The 18,697-nt window shown below is 46.4% G+C and overlaps 1 protein-coding gene across 4 annotated transcripts in view; it reads right to left on the bottom strand.

Moving 5' to 3' along the window:
- Nucleotides 1-8,840, bottom strand: part of LOC119461367 (uncharacterized) — a 36,868-nt gene extending 28,028 nt beyond the window's left edge. The window contains exons 1-4 of one of the 4 annotated variants that reach the window (XM_049672535.1): nt 8,579-8,840; nt 7,847-8,061; nt 7,679-7,708; nt 867-1,256 (exon numbers count right to left, since the gene is read on the bottom strand). In XM_049672535.1, the coding sequence (XP_049528492.1) occupies nt 867-1,256; nt 7,679-7,708; nt 7,847-8,061; nt 8,579-8,676 (733 nt within the window). In that variant the 5' untranslated portion in view covers nt 8,677-8,840. Of the gene's footprint in view, nt 1-866; nt 1,257-7,678; nt 7,709-7,846; nt 8,062-8,573 lie in introns of all 4 variants that reach the window. The other 3 variants (XM_049672536.1, XM_049672537.1, XM_049672538.1) reach the window with 3 other exon arrangements.
- Between the last annotated feature and the right edge of the window lie 9,857 nt (nt 8,841-18,697).

Genomic DNA, 18,697 nt, shown 5'->3' with positions numbered 1-18,697 from the left:
ACAGGCAGTGCTTGGTGCTCCCGCTGCTCCTATCGGAATATACACCGAGTAGCTATGGCGCGATTAACATGGCAAATGTCTGGCATGGCAAAGCTGGGTTATAGCACAGCAATATTGTTACCGGCATCAGTAACCCTTGCCAGCTTTGTGCATTCTAGCTGAAGGTAACAAATACACTAGCGGAAAGCTACCTGCAATGGCGTGCCGCGCTCTGGCGCAAAAGATCATGACAAGTTTTGGAAAGAATACAATATTAAAACATCACCACAATGATGGCAGCTCAGATCCAGTGGAGCCACTATGTATTGTCCACTTCGATCCAAAAGCATTCTGGACCGCGCTTATTAAAGAATTACTGCCAATGGTGACAAAAATGCACAGCTTCTGTCACCAGTTATTATCTACCCCCTCACTCTAATATAAACCTGTTTCGGTTTTGGTACTAAGGAGAAGGATGAATTATGATGTTGCGATACATTAGTTGGCCTCACTCCTGCTATTGCTGCAGCTGCCACAAGCAAACACAGCGAGAATAAACGCATGCAACTCTCTTGTTCACTTTTATGATCAACGTCACCGTACCTAGACTCACTGTTTCCTACACGGTGTCAGCAAACTGTGCTCTGTATCGCGACGCAACAATAGTGTTGACCGATGTCAGGTTAGCAGTTTTCAAGTCAAACTTCAACATCAAATTTAAATAGCGTTAAGCATTTCCCAGCCTCCACACTCACCAAGTGTCATATTTACATCTTTGAGAATTATGTAGCAAATGTTCTACAATTTAGAAAAAATGAGTCAGTACGCATTTAAACTTTTTCCTTAGTGTATCTTTTACAGTTGTTTCAAATGTCGGTGCCACATACCACAGACTTCCTCTGGACCTGCTGATGACTGCTGTGAGAGCTCCTTTGAAGAGCCTCCGAAATCTTCTGTCTTCAGTGTCAAAAGTGTGAATTGACCAGAGGTGATGGCAAGGGACAAGGGTGCAGCAGGGGATGGAGGTTCAGCAGCGGACACGGATCCAGCAGGGGACGGGAGTTCAGCAGGGGATGGAGGTGCAGCAGGGGACATGGGTGCAGCTGGGGACATGGGTGCAGCTGGGGACATGGGTGCAGCAGGGGATGGGGGTGCAGTTGGGGACAGAGGGGATGGAGGGGAGGCAAGGGATGCAGCGGGGAACAACGATTTAAGGGGAGGTAAGGCAGGTAAAGAGATTGTGTGGGGTGGAACGTTTGCTGAAGACAAGTGTGGACCTGGAAAAAGAGAGCAATGCAAGCAAAGTGCGTATAACATACTGCGTTTCAAATGGAGCAACGTGTGCACCATCATACTCTAACCATGTGCTGATTCAAGTTAGACTGTGCTCAGCAAACTGATTTGTTGACGAGTTACACTTCATCATGGTTTCTGTAAAGCATGTCAGTAGCGGTAGTCCTCAGCCTGCTGAAAGGCAGCTATGGTAAAAATCACAATTTGTTTGTACCGTGACAAATATGTGTAGACCTTAAGATCAAAACAAAGGGAGGCAAAAATAAAAATATTCTGCGAAAGGAGTGGGGTTGAGGAGATGTACCACCACACTCCCCATAAAATTCTCTAGGAAAATTCACACTGGAAATTTTCCTTCGCATTCCACACAATGCTTCGTTGAACCCAACTACAGCGGTGAAGTGGTGAGGACTACTGTCATCGTGGTGCCAGCAGGACTGCTGTGCATGTAATCTGAACGTGGTGAAAGCGCTTTATTCCTCAGGCATTCAGCATGAAAGAACAGATACACAACAACTTAAGCCCTAGCAGGTCACTTTTGCTCGCAACCAACGATGTTTCCCAAGGTAGCTTATGTAGTCCTCAGTTCTGTGCTTAATGCAGCCATGCAACACTTTTTAATAGAAAACACATTTGCTTGGTCGCTAGACAATAGAGAGTTTCAGAATAGGGTTTGGGGCCTCAAAAAAAATAGCGTCGCCGCCACTGCGCATGCGCGAGATGCAAACTGCGTCTGGGTTTTGCGTCGGGCACGCTATTTCACTGATTTAGCGGGAGCCCCAAAATCTGCCCCAAAAGCTTTGCATCAACAAATATGGCACCACCAATCAAAACAACAGCTCTAACCTAGCACCAAACTGGGCTTGATTCATGGTAACGTGTGAAGTTTGTAAGCTAGGAAAAGTGACGGCCATTATTGCTTTCTCTTAACTAATGTATTTTATAAAGAGTGATTCATTAGACGCCACTGATTCCGAATTCGATTGTGGATTTCATGGCTCGTAGGCCTAACATGAATTAGCCTGGCTGGTGAAGGCACGTAGTTGCTTACTCAAGATTAAGCGTAACAAATCGCTTGCTGCTAGTAGAATAACCTCTAAAATTACTTTTATTATCATAAAATGGTATAGTTTATTTTAATCTTTATAATAGTTTTTATTTAACACCGTAGTGACGCTGCAAACGCAAGACGCTATTCGCCAACGGAAAGCTCTATTCTGAATTTCTTCACTCCTGCATGCCCCAGCGCTAACACCCGCAGAGCTCTTTGGGGCCCCAAACTTTTGGGGCCCCTATTCTAAAACTCTCTAATACGGTCATGATACTATTGTTCAAAACACTGCCTGCTCTTTCTCTCAATTTCCTGAAATCTTTGCTACTTTTTGAGCACGTCTTTATGTACTTATGAACATGGTGGCCCCATTGGCTGGATTTCTTTAGATGTTTTGACTAAGCAGTGCCTTCTACAAAAGTTAGAACAGAGAGGCCTCCTCTGTGATTAGGTGGTAGCAGAGGATACACTGTGTCAATACTATAGCTTCAGAGTTCTGATGGCACAATGGAATGTCAACAACAGTGCTACATATCTGAGTACAGTTCAAACAATGAAAAGAAGAAAAACGCAATGAGGGCATGGCATTGGCAAAGTTTGGCTGTGATAATAGTTTTACAAATTGCACGAAAAACTTTTAGTTGGAAAGGTTTTGTGAGAAGTTACCCCACATTAATTACCAGACACATTCTGCACCTTTCAAAAGAGGCACTGCGATCTCCTTTTAAAATGTGCACTGTTGTTTTCCATTGTCAATCAATTGACTGAATTTGTTATAGAAAGCAGTGGCAAGTCCACCTGCCCGCAAATGATAAGGGGCGGGTGAGGGTAGTTTTGGTATCTTTCACAATGCAAGAGCACAAAAAATACTGACTTGTCAGTTCTTGTTTATGTTACTTGAGCATTCATTCTTTGTTTCATTTATGCCAAATGTTGTAGGCACAGTCATACATATCTAGGAATAGCAAAGAAAATTAGTGTGCTGAGTTTTATAATCACACACAGCATGTCCACTTCTGCTACACTGATGTAGGGTTTGTTACTTGAAGGTGAAACAAGCTTTGCAAGAGAGATTTAACTAGCAGGAAAACTCCATACAATTTTGGTCACAACAAAAAATCTCCACGAGACGTCTATTGGTAAATGGTAAAATGAGAAAACCAGGGTGCCACAAGTTTTTGAGAACTTGTGGCCCCACTAGTATTGTGGTGGAAACCAATGAGATGATTTTATCTGCACGGTAATGCATAAACATGCAGTTTTCTTTTGTGCCCATGACAGTTAGTGGGGTGCCATTCTCTTTGTCATGTGAGACAAAGAGAGGTGCAGGCAAATGCCAGAAACTGAGGGGACGAAACGATACAGCAATTCACTCAGATGCATTCTTCCCACATCAGTTTGAGCACATGCACCTTATTGCAGTGTTCATTTTCCACATAAAGTAAGCAGATACCTCAAACAGGTACTCTTTGCAACAAGGAAAGAGGCTGATTACCATTATTTCCAGGCGACAGTCCACACCTATTGTATAGCCTGCGGGCATCAATTTCAGCTAAAAGTGGCAACATTCTATCACATACCACCACATAAGCAATATGTGTAGAGTTGCATAAGCCATCCTGCAAATACATGCACTATTATTCATTTCCCTTATTAATTCCAAAGAGCTTGCTGGTAAAGCAAATGAACAAACCATGGTTGTAAGACGGGCTACCCAAATGCGGTAGCATATGAGCAAATGTGAAAGCACTACTCTTACCACCCTAAGGCAATCTCCATCGGGAGAAGCATGATAACGAGCACATGTTACTAAGATCACCTTCTGAACAAAGCTTGACAGAAACAGCAGATTAAAAAAGATACATTTATATATTTAAAGAGCCAGGATGCCCGTTTCACATCAGTTTTTAATTCTACTGGTCTTTTTCACTGAGATGAGAAGATTAAATTAATGACAAAAATAAGTGCTTGTTATACGGTTTCTGACAAACGTACAACCTCTCATGGAGGCTTCTTGTGCTCAACATTATCTGCAACAGGCCAAAGCATGTCTCCATTGCAAGGCGTGGTGTCATCTTTCAGTGGTGAAATTCTGCACTATCAGGCGACACCTGTTCAAACAAATGGGTTTGTCTGGTCATACATAGGTCAGACGATGTCATATATGCCACAGGAGCTGTCTGCATCATACCATTGTTGAATGATAAACTAAACAATAGGCTGTTCTAGGTCATAAGTTATATAGTCTGCTCTGCTGACATTTCATGTGCACAGCCCCCGCAGTAAACTTCATTAATTTTGCCTTTTCAACACGTGTTCATTCAAGCGAGGTGGTCACACCATTACATTTGGGTCAGTTGACACAGCAGCGGAGCAACAGCAGTGATCAGCTTTCTGCTGCCGCCGATAACGTTTCGCACAAGTACACAAGCATTCCCGCTGAGCAGTTTTGTGCGACTAGTTTAAAGTGCACAACTTTGAGTAGAGTGGTCTGTAAACACTACATGTCCAATGAATCACTATGCACGTCAGTAACCATGGTCTGCCGGTGAGCAGTAAGTTGCCGTTTTGTTGCTGTGCCTTGTTTTAGAGTGGGTGCTCTCATTCAATTTCCAGCAACAGGTAAAAATATTTTCCAAACACACGAACCATTACATGCAAGATAGCAGAAGCACGCATGGTTGTGAGCATCAGCACGAGATAGGCTCTCGTCTGCTGAAGGGGTTGTACAAGCTAGCAGAAAAATAACCTCATCACTTTGTTCTAGTGTCGTTTTTATTACCAATAATTTCAGCTTTTTGACATATTTAAAGGGCTATGTACTTCAACAAGTCTACTTTTGAAAAGCAAGTAAGCACTGACACATGTATGCACATGTGCCAACGTTTCTCTGGCATAGAAAAATTAAAAGGAGAAGTAGACAATGTTGCATAAATAGCGCAAGGTACAGCGGTTAACAAAAGTAAAATACATGCCAGTGCAACCTGGTGCCGTGCCACTCAAGGTCGCGCGATGTTGATTCCGGCGCAGATTGGTGAATTCTACAAAAGCCGCCCCTGCCTTCCAAGTGTAGCTCAATGAGGGCCCACTGTAGCAGCTGCTCGCGTAGAATTCGTGAAGCAATAGTGCACGCGTTTTGGAAAGAGATCGGTCATGCCGACAAATAACAGAGGAATAAACAAGTGCACTGCACCAGCATTGACACCACGCAATCTTGAGTGGTGCAGCACCAGGTTGTGCTGCCACGGTCTTCGGCACGCATTCACAGGGGTTTGTCACATTTGTTCACCAATGTACCAGGTGCGCGAGGTATTTGGGAACACAATGCTGGCTTCAGGCAGACAAGAAAATCTCCAGCAAAAATAGACATATTTTGACCGAACTTTGGGAAATACTTCTCTTACGGTTTATTTACACAATTACTCAATAAATCCGCCATCCGCAGCAATAACCGATTCAATTCAGCTTCGAAAACGGCTGCATGTACGGATCTGGTGGTCCTTAAAGATGTTGGCCATTGAGTCAGCAATGGCGGCCTTCCGTGAGTCTTTTGTATTATGTGGCTGCTTGTTGGCCTCTCTCTCAACGACGCCCCAGATAGTAGTCGAGCAGATTTAAATCTGGAGAACTAGGAGGCCGCAAGTTGGGAGTGACATGGTCGTAGAAGTTATCAGCCAGTCACTCCTGGGTGACGCAGGCGGTGCGAGCGGGAGCCGAATCTTGCTGAAAGATATAAGGTCTTTCTTTCGAAATAGTCTCTATCCAGGACTTTACAAAGGTGGCAAGCACATCCACGTACATGGCAGCATTTATGCGGAGTCCCTCTGCAAAAAAGTAAGGCGGCATGACGTCACCCTCGTTGCTGACAACAGCTAACACCATCACAGACGACGGAAATTTTGTGTGCATCACTGTAGGCACCTCATCAGTGCTTGAGCAAAGCCACCTGCCGTTTCGGCGGTTAACTTTTTGGTCTTGGTCAAAGTACTTTGCACCTGAAAAAAAAAAAAAGACAGAATTCCAGGCTCCTCAGGTCTCTTCACTCTTGCTGACCTCGAGGCCCAGAAGGGCCTCTCGATCTAGCTGGGCGTATCGCATTGGCTACTGGAGTCTTGGAATAGGGACCCACCCTGAACCGCTCCCTTCCTTTGTCTTTTTTCATCAATAAGTGTTTATTCATCCTCCTTCAACTTGGTTAGCAAGCACTTGGACCGGAGCAGACGATTCTCCCGAGTTTTATCGGACAAGAATTGCCCCTTCCTAATGATACAGGAATGGTACCTCAAGACCTCGTGCACAGCTAGCCTGACAGTCGACTCTGCGACTTGGAGCTCCTTTGCAATGGCCCGCATTGACTTCCCTGGGTCATCACTCACGATGACTTGCAGTCGCCTGAGAAAATCAGGGGTTCTGATGATGTCTGACCCCTGACTGTGCTTTTGCCTTTTCGCAACAGATCCCATGTCACCGCCAGAACACATCAGTTCCGTCCGCACTTAGTAAACGAAAGACTTCGCTACGTTCAAAAAGGTGGCAATTTCCATCTTCTTTCTGGGGTTTTACGTGCCAAAACCAGTTCTGATTATGAGGCACGCCGTAGTGGAGGGCTCCGGATTAATTTTGACCACCTGGGGTTCTTTAACGTGCACGTTGCTGTGGTGTGCGTCCAGGGCGACGAGGACTGCATGGCGTTTCATTTCCTGCGTCAACCTGTATGCTTCCATCTTTGAACAAAATGCACAGTATGAATGATAAGGGGTCAACCAACAAGAAGCTGCATACCTAGATAGATATGATGAGCCTGCTGGTGTCTATGGCGATAAGGAACAGTGTTCTTAAACACCTCGCGCACCTGGTACACGAGACAGTTCTGGTTGAACCACTCACCAATTCACATTCAAGTTTCACACAGAGGTGGCACTTCGACATGAGTGCATTTTAATGCCATGTTTGGATTCACTATACCCTGTTTCACCCTCCAAAAATATAAATTTTCCTGCGGCAATGCCAGAGGAAACTTGAATTTATGGGAAATGGACAATCTGTCATTGTTAGGGTGAAACCATCAGGCCATGGGCAAAACCAAGCATGCACCTTGCATCACTACTACAGTGACAAACTGTGCCACAGTTCCGTTCCCTTAAATTCTATGCATACTGTATGGCACTGCTGTAGGCCAAACAAACTTCTTGTTTATTCTAGATGAAACACAAATAAGGCACTCGCTGCAAAGTGCAACCTGTGTGCAAAATTTGAGTCTGGACTAGCGAACAGTTGAGCCAGAAGAGTCATGTACGCCTGTCGCTCCTACACGTGCAACATTTGGTATATGTCTATGCACAAAAACAAACATACCATCTTGTCCCACTGGTCCTTTGTAGAACTCTGGAAGAGAGAGGGTAAAAAAAAGTTTTAAATGTGTTTGTGCATCCTCCTAAGCAAATCAGGTGAGAGGTGTGGTTGTAGAAGCAGATCAAATCAACATGCAATTCCACACGACTTTTAAGTACCTGCTGAACTTACGTGGCGGAACAAATGGTCTCAGTTCCGGGTCATACACAGGGACGGTAGGCACGGCACATTTTTTAAGAGACCTTCTTATGCCGCATGATGTCGGCCCTGGTTTCAGGATCATGTCAGGTGTAAAATGAAGGCTACACAACCTGAATTGGACCAGCTGCTCGTTTGTAACATCCTTGATCCTCGGGTTGTTTGCGTATTCGATCCATTGATTGGAGCTGCACGGAGAAGTGTCCAATCAGTACTGTGAAACTAGTATTGGGGAAATCGCACATCACACCCTGTCTATGCCCAGCGTATCATATAAGCTACGCTGTCCATTATACATAAAGTCGTGATTGAAGAACGGCAAATTTAACGGGCAGCTATAGTAGCGTTCTTGATACGCTAAACTTGCGAAACACGCAGGCGCTGACGCTCATTTTCAAAAAATAACACAGACTTGATAGCATAGAAATCGGACGACTTGTACACCACCGTGCCTGTCGCGCTGATAATTCGGCATGGAACTATGCAGTTCGCTTGCAGTATCAACGATCTACGGCAAACTGCCGAGGAGAAAGGGGTCGTTCTTGCCCGTGCGACATGCATGCCTGCGACAAATATTTCCAGACTCAACAGGGTGTTTCACATGCACTAAACCGCCGCAGGCAATACGAAGGACCTTTTCACATCATCTCATGCACGCAAAATGAAACGAAGCGCGAATAAAAAGCGAATGGAAGAGCACACTGCTACTTGCGGTTCGGAGGGAACCTGAAGAAGGAAATGCCGCTTTCAGGTTCCGAGCGCCTGCGGCACCAGACCGCCGCGCATCTGTTCCCCGAAGCCATTGCGAGCAATAAAATGCAACTGAGTCACGCTGGTCAAACTATTCAGCATTCGTCTACATTTGCTCCCAAGCTCATGTCACCCATGTTCCCGCTGGGCTTTTAAAGCCAAAACTGCCAAAACGGTTTCCTAGCCGCCTGAAATGCGCAGCTGGCACCATTTAGAGCCGACAATTTTGGGCAACAATTTTCCAGCTGTGTTTGAGTGAGAACGTAGAAAAATAGTAGCACTCAAAAAGTCAATATTGTTGCATATTTAAGCACGTAGTAATCAATTTGTGTAAACAGCGTTAAACGATAGCAGACGGCCTTCAAGATTGAACACGCAGGTTTGCAGGATCTCGGAGGTCGTAATATCTACAAGCATGTTTTGTCCTTTCTGTTCCAGATGGCGACACTAGATCTAGTAAGTTGTCCTGGTGTCCTGGTTAGTAGATTTTACTACTAACGCTCAAACCCAAGCCGGGCTGGCGGACTGGGTGGCGAAGGTCGCGGCCAGCTGGACGCCACTTTAGCCCCCTCTGCCTGACCTCGGCTCCCCCCCCCCCCCCTCCCCTTGTCTTCAATAAAGTTTATTTCCTCCTTCCTCTTGGTGTCCTGGTTGTCTCATAACAGTGACGTCAGTGGTTTACAGATTATAAAGGACAGACTGCAGGCATGGGTGGAGGGCGAGGAGGTGCTGGGGGAACTACAAAATGGGTTCCGGAAACAAAGGAGGTTAGAAGATAATCTTTTCTCATTGTCATTGACGCAGAGTATTGAAATAGAAGAAAAGGAACACAGGCCCCTATGGCTCGCATTTCTGAATATCAAGGGAGCATATGACAGTGTAATCCAAAAGGATTTGTGGTACATACTGGGCACTCTAGATGTGGAAGATGGAGTAAGTAAGCTTTTAAAAGGTATATATAAAAGTAACAAGGTGCTTATAAAATGAGAAAAGAAGGTATCTGAGCCTATAGATATATAGCAGGGGCTTATGCAGGGGTGCACTCTGTCACCTTTGGTGTTCATGCTGTATTTACAATTAGGATTAGAGAAAATGAGAGAGGAGCGGACTTGGCTTCATAGGTCGGCGCACCCACTCATGAGTGCACTCACTCACACTCACTCGCACTCATTTCAAAGGCGGGAGTGCGAGTGAGTGCCAGTGAGTGCCAGTGAGTGTGAGTGCAGGTGAGTGCGACTGCGTGTGAGTGGAAGTGAGTGCGGGTGAGAGTGAGTGCCAGTGAGTGTGAGTGCGAGTGCGAGTAAGTGCCAGTGAGTGCGAGTAAGTGCCAGTGAGTGTGAGTGCAGGTGAGTGCGAGAGTGAGTGAGTGCCAGTGAGTTTGAGTGCAGGTGAGTGCGAGTGCGAGTGAGTGCCTGTGAGTGTGAGTGGAGGAGTGTGCGTGTGAGTGCCAGTGAGTGTGAGTGGAAGTGAGTGCGAGTGAGGATGAGTGTCAGTGAGTGTGAGTGGATGTGAGTGAGTGCCAGTGAGCGTGAGTGGAGGTGAGTACCAGTGAGTGTGAGTGGAGGTGAGTGCCAGTGAGTATGAGTGGAGAGCCAATGAGTGTGAGTGGAAGTGAGTGTGAACGTGGTGAGTGCCTGTGAGTGTGAGTGGAGATGAGTGTGAACGTGACTGAGTGCTGCGAGTGTGAACGTGGTGAGTGCTTCTGTGTGTATAGAGGTGAGTGTGAACGTGAGTGTGAGTACAGGTGAGTGTGAACAAGAGTGAGTGCTTGTGAGTGGAAGTGAGGGTGAACGTGGTGAGTGCTTGACCGATAAGCAGAGGTGATATCGGTTCACCTTGCTTGCGGAAAAATGGAGGCACGTTGTGCGCACATGGTCACTCGCGGTGATGACTTATCGCGCTAGCAGATTGCGCACGCCAAGATAGAAACCACTCACTAAGGTCGTAATAATCCAAGGTTCAGGTATGAGTGAGACAATGTATAATGCAATGAGCTAATATATTATATTGCGATAGCAATTATATGGACACTCCAAGCGAACTTCTGCCGTGGTCGTGGACGTCGTTGTGAGGTTTCGTATAAAGTGCAAACACGGTAAAATCGTCGCCGCGTGCCGGCGGTACGCTGCGTATGCGAGTGCAAGCTTGCAAGGGTCAGCCGACGCTTGCTGCTCAATCTCGTGCGCGCGAGGGAAAAGGCAGGGCGGAAGCGCGCTGCTTCTGTCGCGCGTCAGGCACGGGGGGGGGGGGGGGGGGGGGTGTCGTCTTGCTCCGCGGCAGCCGCATGGGTGTCGTATCTCGAAAGCGATCTGCGACGTGGACAAAGTGCGCGCCCGCGCGGGCCTCCACTTCAAAGCGATTTGCGACGTGCACAATGTTCAACTAGAGCCGGTAATTTCGTATGCGCTGTGTTTTCGACGTTTAGTTCGCTTTGAAGCGAGAGGCGGCACGAAGGTCAATTCGCTCGCGGCTATAGCTGCGCTTCCTTACTCCAGCGTTCTGACAGCGAGTTACCGCGGTCATCGAGCGAGATGCGTTAATGTTTACCTGTGCGCGCGTGCCACCGTGCTTGTCTATTTAGTTCGTAGGCGAATATTTACAACTTTATACGGCCCATTAAACTACTATCCTTGCTTCGTATAGCTCTCTACTAATTTGCTATCGCAATCGAAGCGTTGCCTTTCGGGCGAAACTGCGACATTTTCTTTAATACGCCGGGGAATATCTATGGGCTGGAGCGCTGATGGCAGACATATCCAAATCATGACCGGCAAATTTCGCCATGACTTACACAGAGTGAAGACGCTTAATACCGTGTGATTTGCTACACCTTCGCTGGTCATCCGCCTTCCGAGGGTGGAATGGCTCCTCATTTTCTTCCTGCTTCCCTCTTAAACGTACACGTACAGGCTCCTTATATTTATAAACAGGCAGAGCGGAAGAGGAACTAGCCAAGTTAGCACAGAGTAACAGACACACACGCTCGCATACATGGAGAAAAAGCGAAGATGCAATGATATTGTTACGGGCCGCCTCCTTGCATCAAGGAAGAAGACGACGATCGCCGGGGGACGCTGCGCGTGTTCAGCCATCTTGGTCATCTCTGCCAACAGTCCCTGTTTATAAATCTTGTCCCGCTTTTATCTATCTGACACCCCGTCACAATATATACCGCTTTGTTCTCCATTTTGTGTTTGTTTCGGCGTTAAGTGGTTGACTAAGTATACGGACAGTCAATCTCTCCCTCTATTTCCCGTTCTCTTGGCTCAATCCGACCGAAGGGGAGCTTAGCGAGCATGGGCGGCAAGCATGCACACGTCTAATGTCAATGACAGAGAGATGGACACAGAGAGGTTGGGGCTGACGTCAATGTTGATGTCACCATGAATAAATTGAAATGAAAACTTTACTCGGGTTAGTTCTGCTCTACTTTGCAGTGTTAATAAACCAGCTCTCTTTAATAATTCAGTCATTGAATCCGTTAACTTGTATTTATTAAAACAGAACCTTATCGCCTTCCTCTGCACCCCTTCCATTCTTGCAATGAGTTCTTTTGTGTACGGAAACCAAACAATATTGGTGTGCTCCAGCACTGTTCGAACAAGCATTTTGTAGGCCAGCAAATTTTATCTGGGGGCGCAAGACGAAGGTGTCTTCTCAGAAAGAAGAGTCGCTTTAGTGCTCAGCATGTACATTGATTTCCACTTGAGGTTATTTTGTTAACATGGTTTTCCCATCGGAGAGCGTGTGTTAAAGTGACACCTAAATATTTACGCTGAAATGCACAAGTGAGAGGTGTGTCATTAATAATGTAAGTAAACTCAGATATCTGTTTCTTACCGTTAGCGTTGCAGATTTTTGGGCATTTAGCCATCTGCCACTCCTGACACCAAGAAAAGGCAGAACTTTGTACATGCTGATTATCACTGTGATTAATTTCGCGGTACGAAATACAATAGTCAGCGAATAGACGGATGTTACCATGCAATCCGGAAGGCAAATCGTTTATGTATATTAAAAATAAAACTGGGTCCAAAACACTGAATTGGCTCACTCCCGATGCAACAGGTTCTAAATTGGAAGCTTCGTTATGAATATACACGAATTGTGAGCGGTATAAATCGGCACAGTGACTCATCAGTGCACTCACTCACACTGGCACTCATTTCAAAGGGGTGAGTGCGAGTGAGTGCCAGTGAATGTGAGTGAAAGTGAGTGCGAGTGCGAGTGAGTGCCAGTTAGTGTGAGTGCAGGGGAGTGCGAGTGAGTGCCTGTAAGTGTGAGTGCAGGTGAGTGCGAATGCGAGTGAGGGCCAGTGAGTGCGAGTGGAGGTGAGTGCGAGTGCTAGTGAGTACCAGTGAGTGTGAGTGCAGGTGAGTGCGAGTGAGTGCTAGTGAGTGTGAGTGGAAGTGAGTGCGAGTGCGAGTGAGTGCTGTGGGTGTGAACGTGAGTGACTGCGGGGCCTGGAAAAAATTGTGGTGAGTGTGAGTATTCTCCCACACTGCCGACCTATGCTTGGCTTCAACCTTTTTCAAACAAGGAGAATGGATTAAACAGTCATTACCAGGACGGATGTATGCGGATGACATTGTACTTATGGCTGAAAGCAAGGAAGACTTGCAGGGATTAATGGACATCTGTGGTAATGAGGGAAATAGCTTAGGTTTGAATTTTACTAAAGAAAAATCGGCAGTCATGATTTTTAATGATAATCAGGGCAACGAGCATAGGATACAGGAGATTACGCTGGAGGTAGTGGATAAGTACAATTATCTTGGAGTGTGGATAAACAGTGGGGCTGAGTACCTAACGGAAGATGAAAAATATGTAACGACTAAAGGTAGCAGGAATGCAGCTGTGATGAAAAATAGGGCACTGTGGAATTACAATATTTAGGTAGAAGGGAGCGGGATGGCAGCGGTGTCTTTCAGTCGCGCGCAACGCTCTGTAGGGACGGCAGGAAGGGGGGTGGGGGGCACGTTCTACTCCGGGCGGCCCCAGCGGCCACGCGCGCCCGCCTTCAAGGCTACGGGAGGAGGGTAGGGAGAGAGAGAGAGGGGGATCACGCGTGCTACGCCGCGCGCGGCCATTCAGGCCGCTTATCTTGAAATCCATCTGCGACGGGGACAGACTCCGCCCTCGTCCGCCCTACGCTGTGTTTTCGCGGCTTAGTTCGCGTTGATGCGAGCGGCGGCACGAAGGTCAATTCGCTCGCAGCATCTGCCGCGCTTACTACACTCCTATCTCACTCCAGCGTTTTCACAGCGTTTTGGCCGTGCAAGCGCTCCTGCGGTTCCTGAAGTCCACTGGCCTGTGTGAACGTCTGTGATTGGAACGCCTCCTTTGTTACCTATGCCTGTGTCTTTTTTGTGTTTTTTTTTCGCTCTCTCTCTCTCTCTCTCTCTCTTTGCACTTTCTCCAACCCTTTATCCCCCACACCAGTGTAGGGTAGCAAACCGGAAACTGACTTCTGGTTAACCTCCCTGCCTTTCCTCTCTAGCTTGCTGTCTCTCTTGACAGCGAGTCTCCTCGGTCATCTAGTGAGGTGCGCTCATGTTTGCTTGTGCGAGCGTGGCACCATGCATGCTAATTTAGTTAGTATGCCTATGTTCACAAGTTTATACGGCCGATAACACTACTATCCTTACTTCTTATAGCTGTCCACTAATTTGCTATCACAATCGATGCTTCGCCTTTGTGGCGAAACTGCGACTTTTTTTTTCTTTTTTTTTCTGGGACATTTTTTCCGGGGACATGTTTTCCGTCATGTTTCCCGGGGCCATGTTTTCCGGCGACATTCTCTCAGGGTACATTTTTTCCGAAACTCGAGAGTGGTGCGTATGAATCATATAAGTTATCTTGAGAGGCCCGCAGTGCCTCAAACATCAGCATCTGCGTCTTCGACCAGAGGCACAGTGTCTCAAACACCAGCTTCCACGACGGGAGAATGTGAGAACGCGCCCCTGGTACCACCGATACCACACGGTGGTATCACAAGTACCACATCTCTCTTCGGGATCGGCGCACATTTTCGGCGCTAAGCACGACTGTGTTGGAACGCGAGTGATTTGGCACTTGCGTTGCGGGCTGCAATTACCGATTCGCAAGGGCGCACAAGCGAGCAACACGACAAGGAAGAGCAGGGAGCGCGCGTACCTGCTAAAAGACGAACCGGAAGTCGTAGGCTTTTGTTCGACCAATGGGCATCGTCACCGACGCTGACATCACCAGGGGCCGTATTCTGAAACGTTCCACTTCGGTGATATTTCTTTTTCGCTTTCAGGCGCGCGCTGATTGGCTGGTTGAGCAAAATTGAATCACGTCGGGCTCAAACAGCCAATCAGCTCATCCAATTTCGCTAAAACAGCCAATCATCGCGCGCCTGAAAGCGAAAAAGAAATATCGCCGAAGTAGAACGTTTCAGAATACGGTCCCAGATTCACCCTGCTGACATCGTATGACGGGGGGATACCAGAAAGGCCAGGAGAGGAGGACGACATTTTTTTTTTTTAAATTTTGTGGTGCGCCCGCGGCGCGTAGCGCTGCAGCGTTTGGCATCGTTGATCGTGACGGCATTCTGAACTCGATGCGCATATTTACTTGAAATGTTCAAAAAATATCTGAGGTGGTTTAGGGGCCCTTTAAGCCGGCCGTAAGTCCAGTGGCGCGTTAACAGAAAATGTGGGCCGATCCTGGCGGTAGTGCAGAAAGGGTCCAAGCGCAATGGCACATACCCCTGTGAACTAGCGAAGCTGAGCCGGCCTAAGTCTAGCTAAGCATGGTGGGGCTACTTAAGCTTAGGTAGTCATCGATAGCCAATCGATAGCCAATAAATAGCTAATCGATAATCGACAATAATCAATAAATTTTGGGAAGTGCTGGGGATGACTTGGTAGTGCTTAGCCTAGCCCAAATACGTGGCCTAGCCCAAAAGTCAGGACTAGCTAGGTGCCCATCAGCTCCGTTGTCTCTTTAGCATTGCGCCTCCAGTGCAAGCTAAGCAAATTTTTTAGACTACCTCCTGGATCGGATATATATATGTGCTATCATTAGGGTTCAGCGTTTTTGGTTTAAACCTACAAAATATAAATATACTAAAAAAAAGTATACTGATCTTTTTTACGTGCAATGTCCAAGGTATATGTAAACTGGTATACCGAAGCTTTCATGGAAGCCCACATGCCCAGAAAATGGCGGCGTGTTGCAGCCATCGCCATCTTTGTGGGGGGACAACTCTTGTAAAAAAAGTAATAAATAAACAATAATGACGTCTCACCAGGAAGTGGAAGTGAAGTGATTTACATTTCTTGGCGCGAATTACTTTAAGGCCTTTCGATAGCTTCTCGAATTTTTTTTTTTTCGGAGCCAGCAGCTCGCCTCAGTTTATGCGACAACAGGGCTCTATAAGAGTGACCTGTGTCTCAAGGTGAACATAGGCTACAGTAAACTGTAGTTAGGCTGCTAATGACTGGCCATTTGTTTTGTACGTTCCATATGAACGCGAGGGACTAGTATTGGAATGAATGACAGTGCAAAGAGGTTTCAAAAGCCACTTCACTCTTGTTAGCATAGACCTATAAAGCCAATTTACACGACCGAATAACAAAATATGTTTCAATTAATGAAAAGTAGTATGGCCAACATACAGTCACAATATCGCAATATATGCGAAACCTATTCACAGAGCCCTCGAAGTCCTCAAAATTATTTGCAACGCAATGTATTCATATGAGACAGTTATCAGACAAGACAGTGTTGTACCATATTATCATTTTAAAAAAGTATTTCTACCTACCAATACTGCTGCTTGTAGTGTGCTCAGAGCTTCTGTTATGAAGAGTGAACAAATACTGCACCTCCTTTCCTCGCGTAGTTCTCCACTTTCATCATCACGGCAGGACATAGATTGTCGGATGCAGCAGCGTCAAGGTGCACTATAACGCACAATCGGCAGTCACATCTTCCTATATGTCAATAAATGCCGTGTGCTAGCGCCAGCAAGATTTGAAATCAAGAGCACGCCACGCCTTGCACAAACACGCAAAGAAGTGAAAAAAGTTGGACCAATCTCAAACGGCCAGCCCCCTACAGCAGGACATAAAAGCTAGCCTCTATTGACCCTTTTCACGGAGCAGTTTTCTCTAGAGGAACGAGATGGCGCTTTCGGCGGCGTGCTGCACGTTGCCTCAGCGAAAGCGCACGAATACGAAACCATTGCCGCTTCTGCCCTGCTACTGTGCGATCAGCTGTCGGAAACGCAACTGGGTGTTCGCTAACGTACTGTGCCCAGTTCATGCTGCAAAGTATGGAACGATAGAGGGAAGATGTGTGCGGTAGTTGGCTGCAAAAATAGTGACTCGCATATTAAGGAATGTAATCAATCTGTGCGGCCACTGCTAAATAAGGACTGCTTGTGTTGCCGGCCCTTCGCGATGCACGGCTATCCTTGAGGATAAAAAAAATCACTCATCCGCCAGCACTGTACTGCTAAACCCCAAAGAAAGGACTTCAACCCCGGGACGTCGACAATTAAAAGCGAGTGCCTCACGTTACAAAAACAAGTAGTGCCACATTACTGGTATAGTAAGTTTCTCGCACGTTATCTACACACATCCACCCCTACTCAAACGCAAACTTACGCCCACTATATCGCCAACGTATCAAGAATGAGTGAATAGGTGCACACTTGAATCAATGCGCCGAAGCATGAGTGACGGCGACTACACCGACAACACACGAATGTTCGAAGCTGAACGTTTCGTGACGGTCCACAGAGTAAGCGTGTTACTGGCGATAGTACGTCTTTGCTACAAGCTATCACAAAGTACAAAACATTTATGTTCCAAGCCTTGTGCGCAGCAGGAACAAATCTATCGCAACTGATCACACCAGCGAGCGATCAGGCTGAAAATAAACAATCAGATAGTGACCGCACCGAGGAAGGCTCTCAGGAAGGTTCCTGTAAACAAAGTAAATTTGTGGCTTTGAGAAGAAAATTTTGTACATTTCAGTCTGGGTGGGAATCGAACCCGGGCCCTCCGGGGTGCGAGACGAGCACACTTCCCTAAAGCAACAGCTGCATTTTTTTCTTTATTACCTTCATCGCTACACTATATATACGTACACATGTACAAAACAAGTCACTTGGTGCTAAACAATATTATTACATCATTTGGAAAGACTATACTGATTTAAACACCTTCAAAGAGGCCATCATAGACACCAAACTGTCAAACTCCTGAAACCACTCTGGCGGTTCAATCATGTGATTTAGGGCATCACGAGTGTACGTAAGACTTTCGATTAGGTGTTGGCTCGCAGACCTCGCATCTACGCTGGCATTCCTGACAGCCAAGGGCGTTTTACAAACACTGCTCATACACAAAATCATTATCATGTCAGCTGGCACTCCCCCTGCGTTTGCGCATGGCAAGAACCGAATACCGAAAGTGCTTATCAGCAGTTCTTTTTTCAGAGTTCGTTTGAGAACCTCCCACAAGAACACGGAGTCATGGCAATCCAAGAAGATGTGCTCAATAGTGTCAGGTTTGTTACATATGATGCCGCTAACAGACCACGGAACAAAGAAGCCCTTGATTTGTAACCATGGCTTCACTTCACTCTGATATCCTTAAAGACCCCTCACTGGTGGTATTACGTAAGGGGTGGGGCTTACAAATCTTGATTGTTCTAATTAGTGGCCACATGTGTTCAATGAAGAATTTAGTATCAAGCTTATCAGCAAATGTCTATGAACAGGTGATTTCGGCGATGTGACGGGACAGGCCGTTCCAGTGGTCGATGATCGTCAAAAGAAAGATGCAGAGAAGGTTGTAGTATGGCTGCGTGGACGGAACTGCTCTCCCTTCACATGGAGAGTGCCAGAATGTAATTGAAGAAAGAAGGTTTTCGCTGAAAATCTAACCGGCATGATTTTCACGCGTTTCCGTACATAGCGTTCAGGTCCTAAGTTATACATCGTGTGATATACAGGAAGCGGCTAGAAACCATGGACAAGATCCTGATAGAGTTTCTTTCGCGACACAAAAGACAAAAATGCATTCGAAAAATGTG

This window comes from Dermacentor silvarum, chromosome 8 (genome assembly GCF_013339745.2).
Source record: "Dermacentor silvarum isolate Dsil-2018 chromosome 8, BIME_Dsil_1.4, whole genome shotgun sequence".
NCBI classification, from domain to species: domain Eukaryota; kingdom Metazoa; phylum Arthropoda; class Arachnida; order Ixodida; family Ixodidae; genus Dermacentor; species Dermacentor silvarum.
Note: the sequence above shows the minus strand (reverse complement) of the source record. Positions and strands in the feature narration are given on the sequence as shown.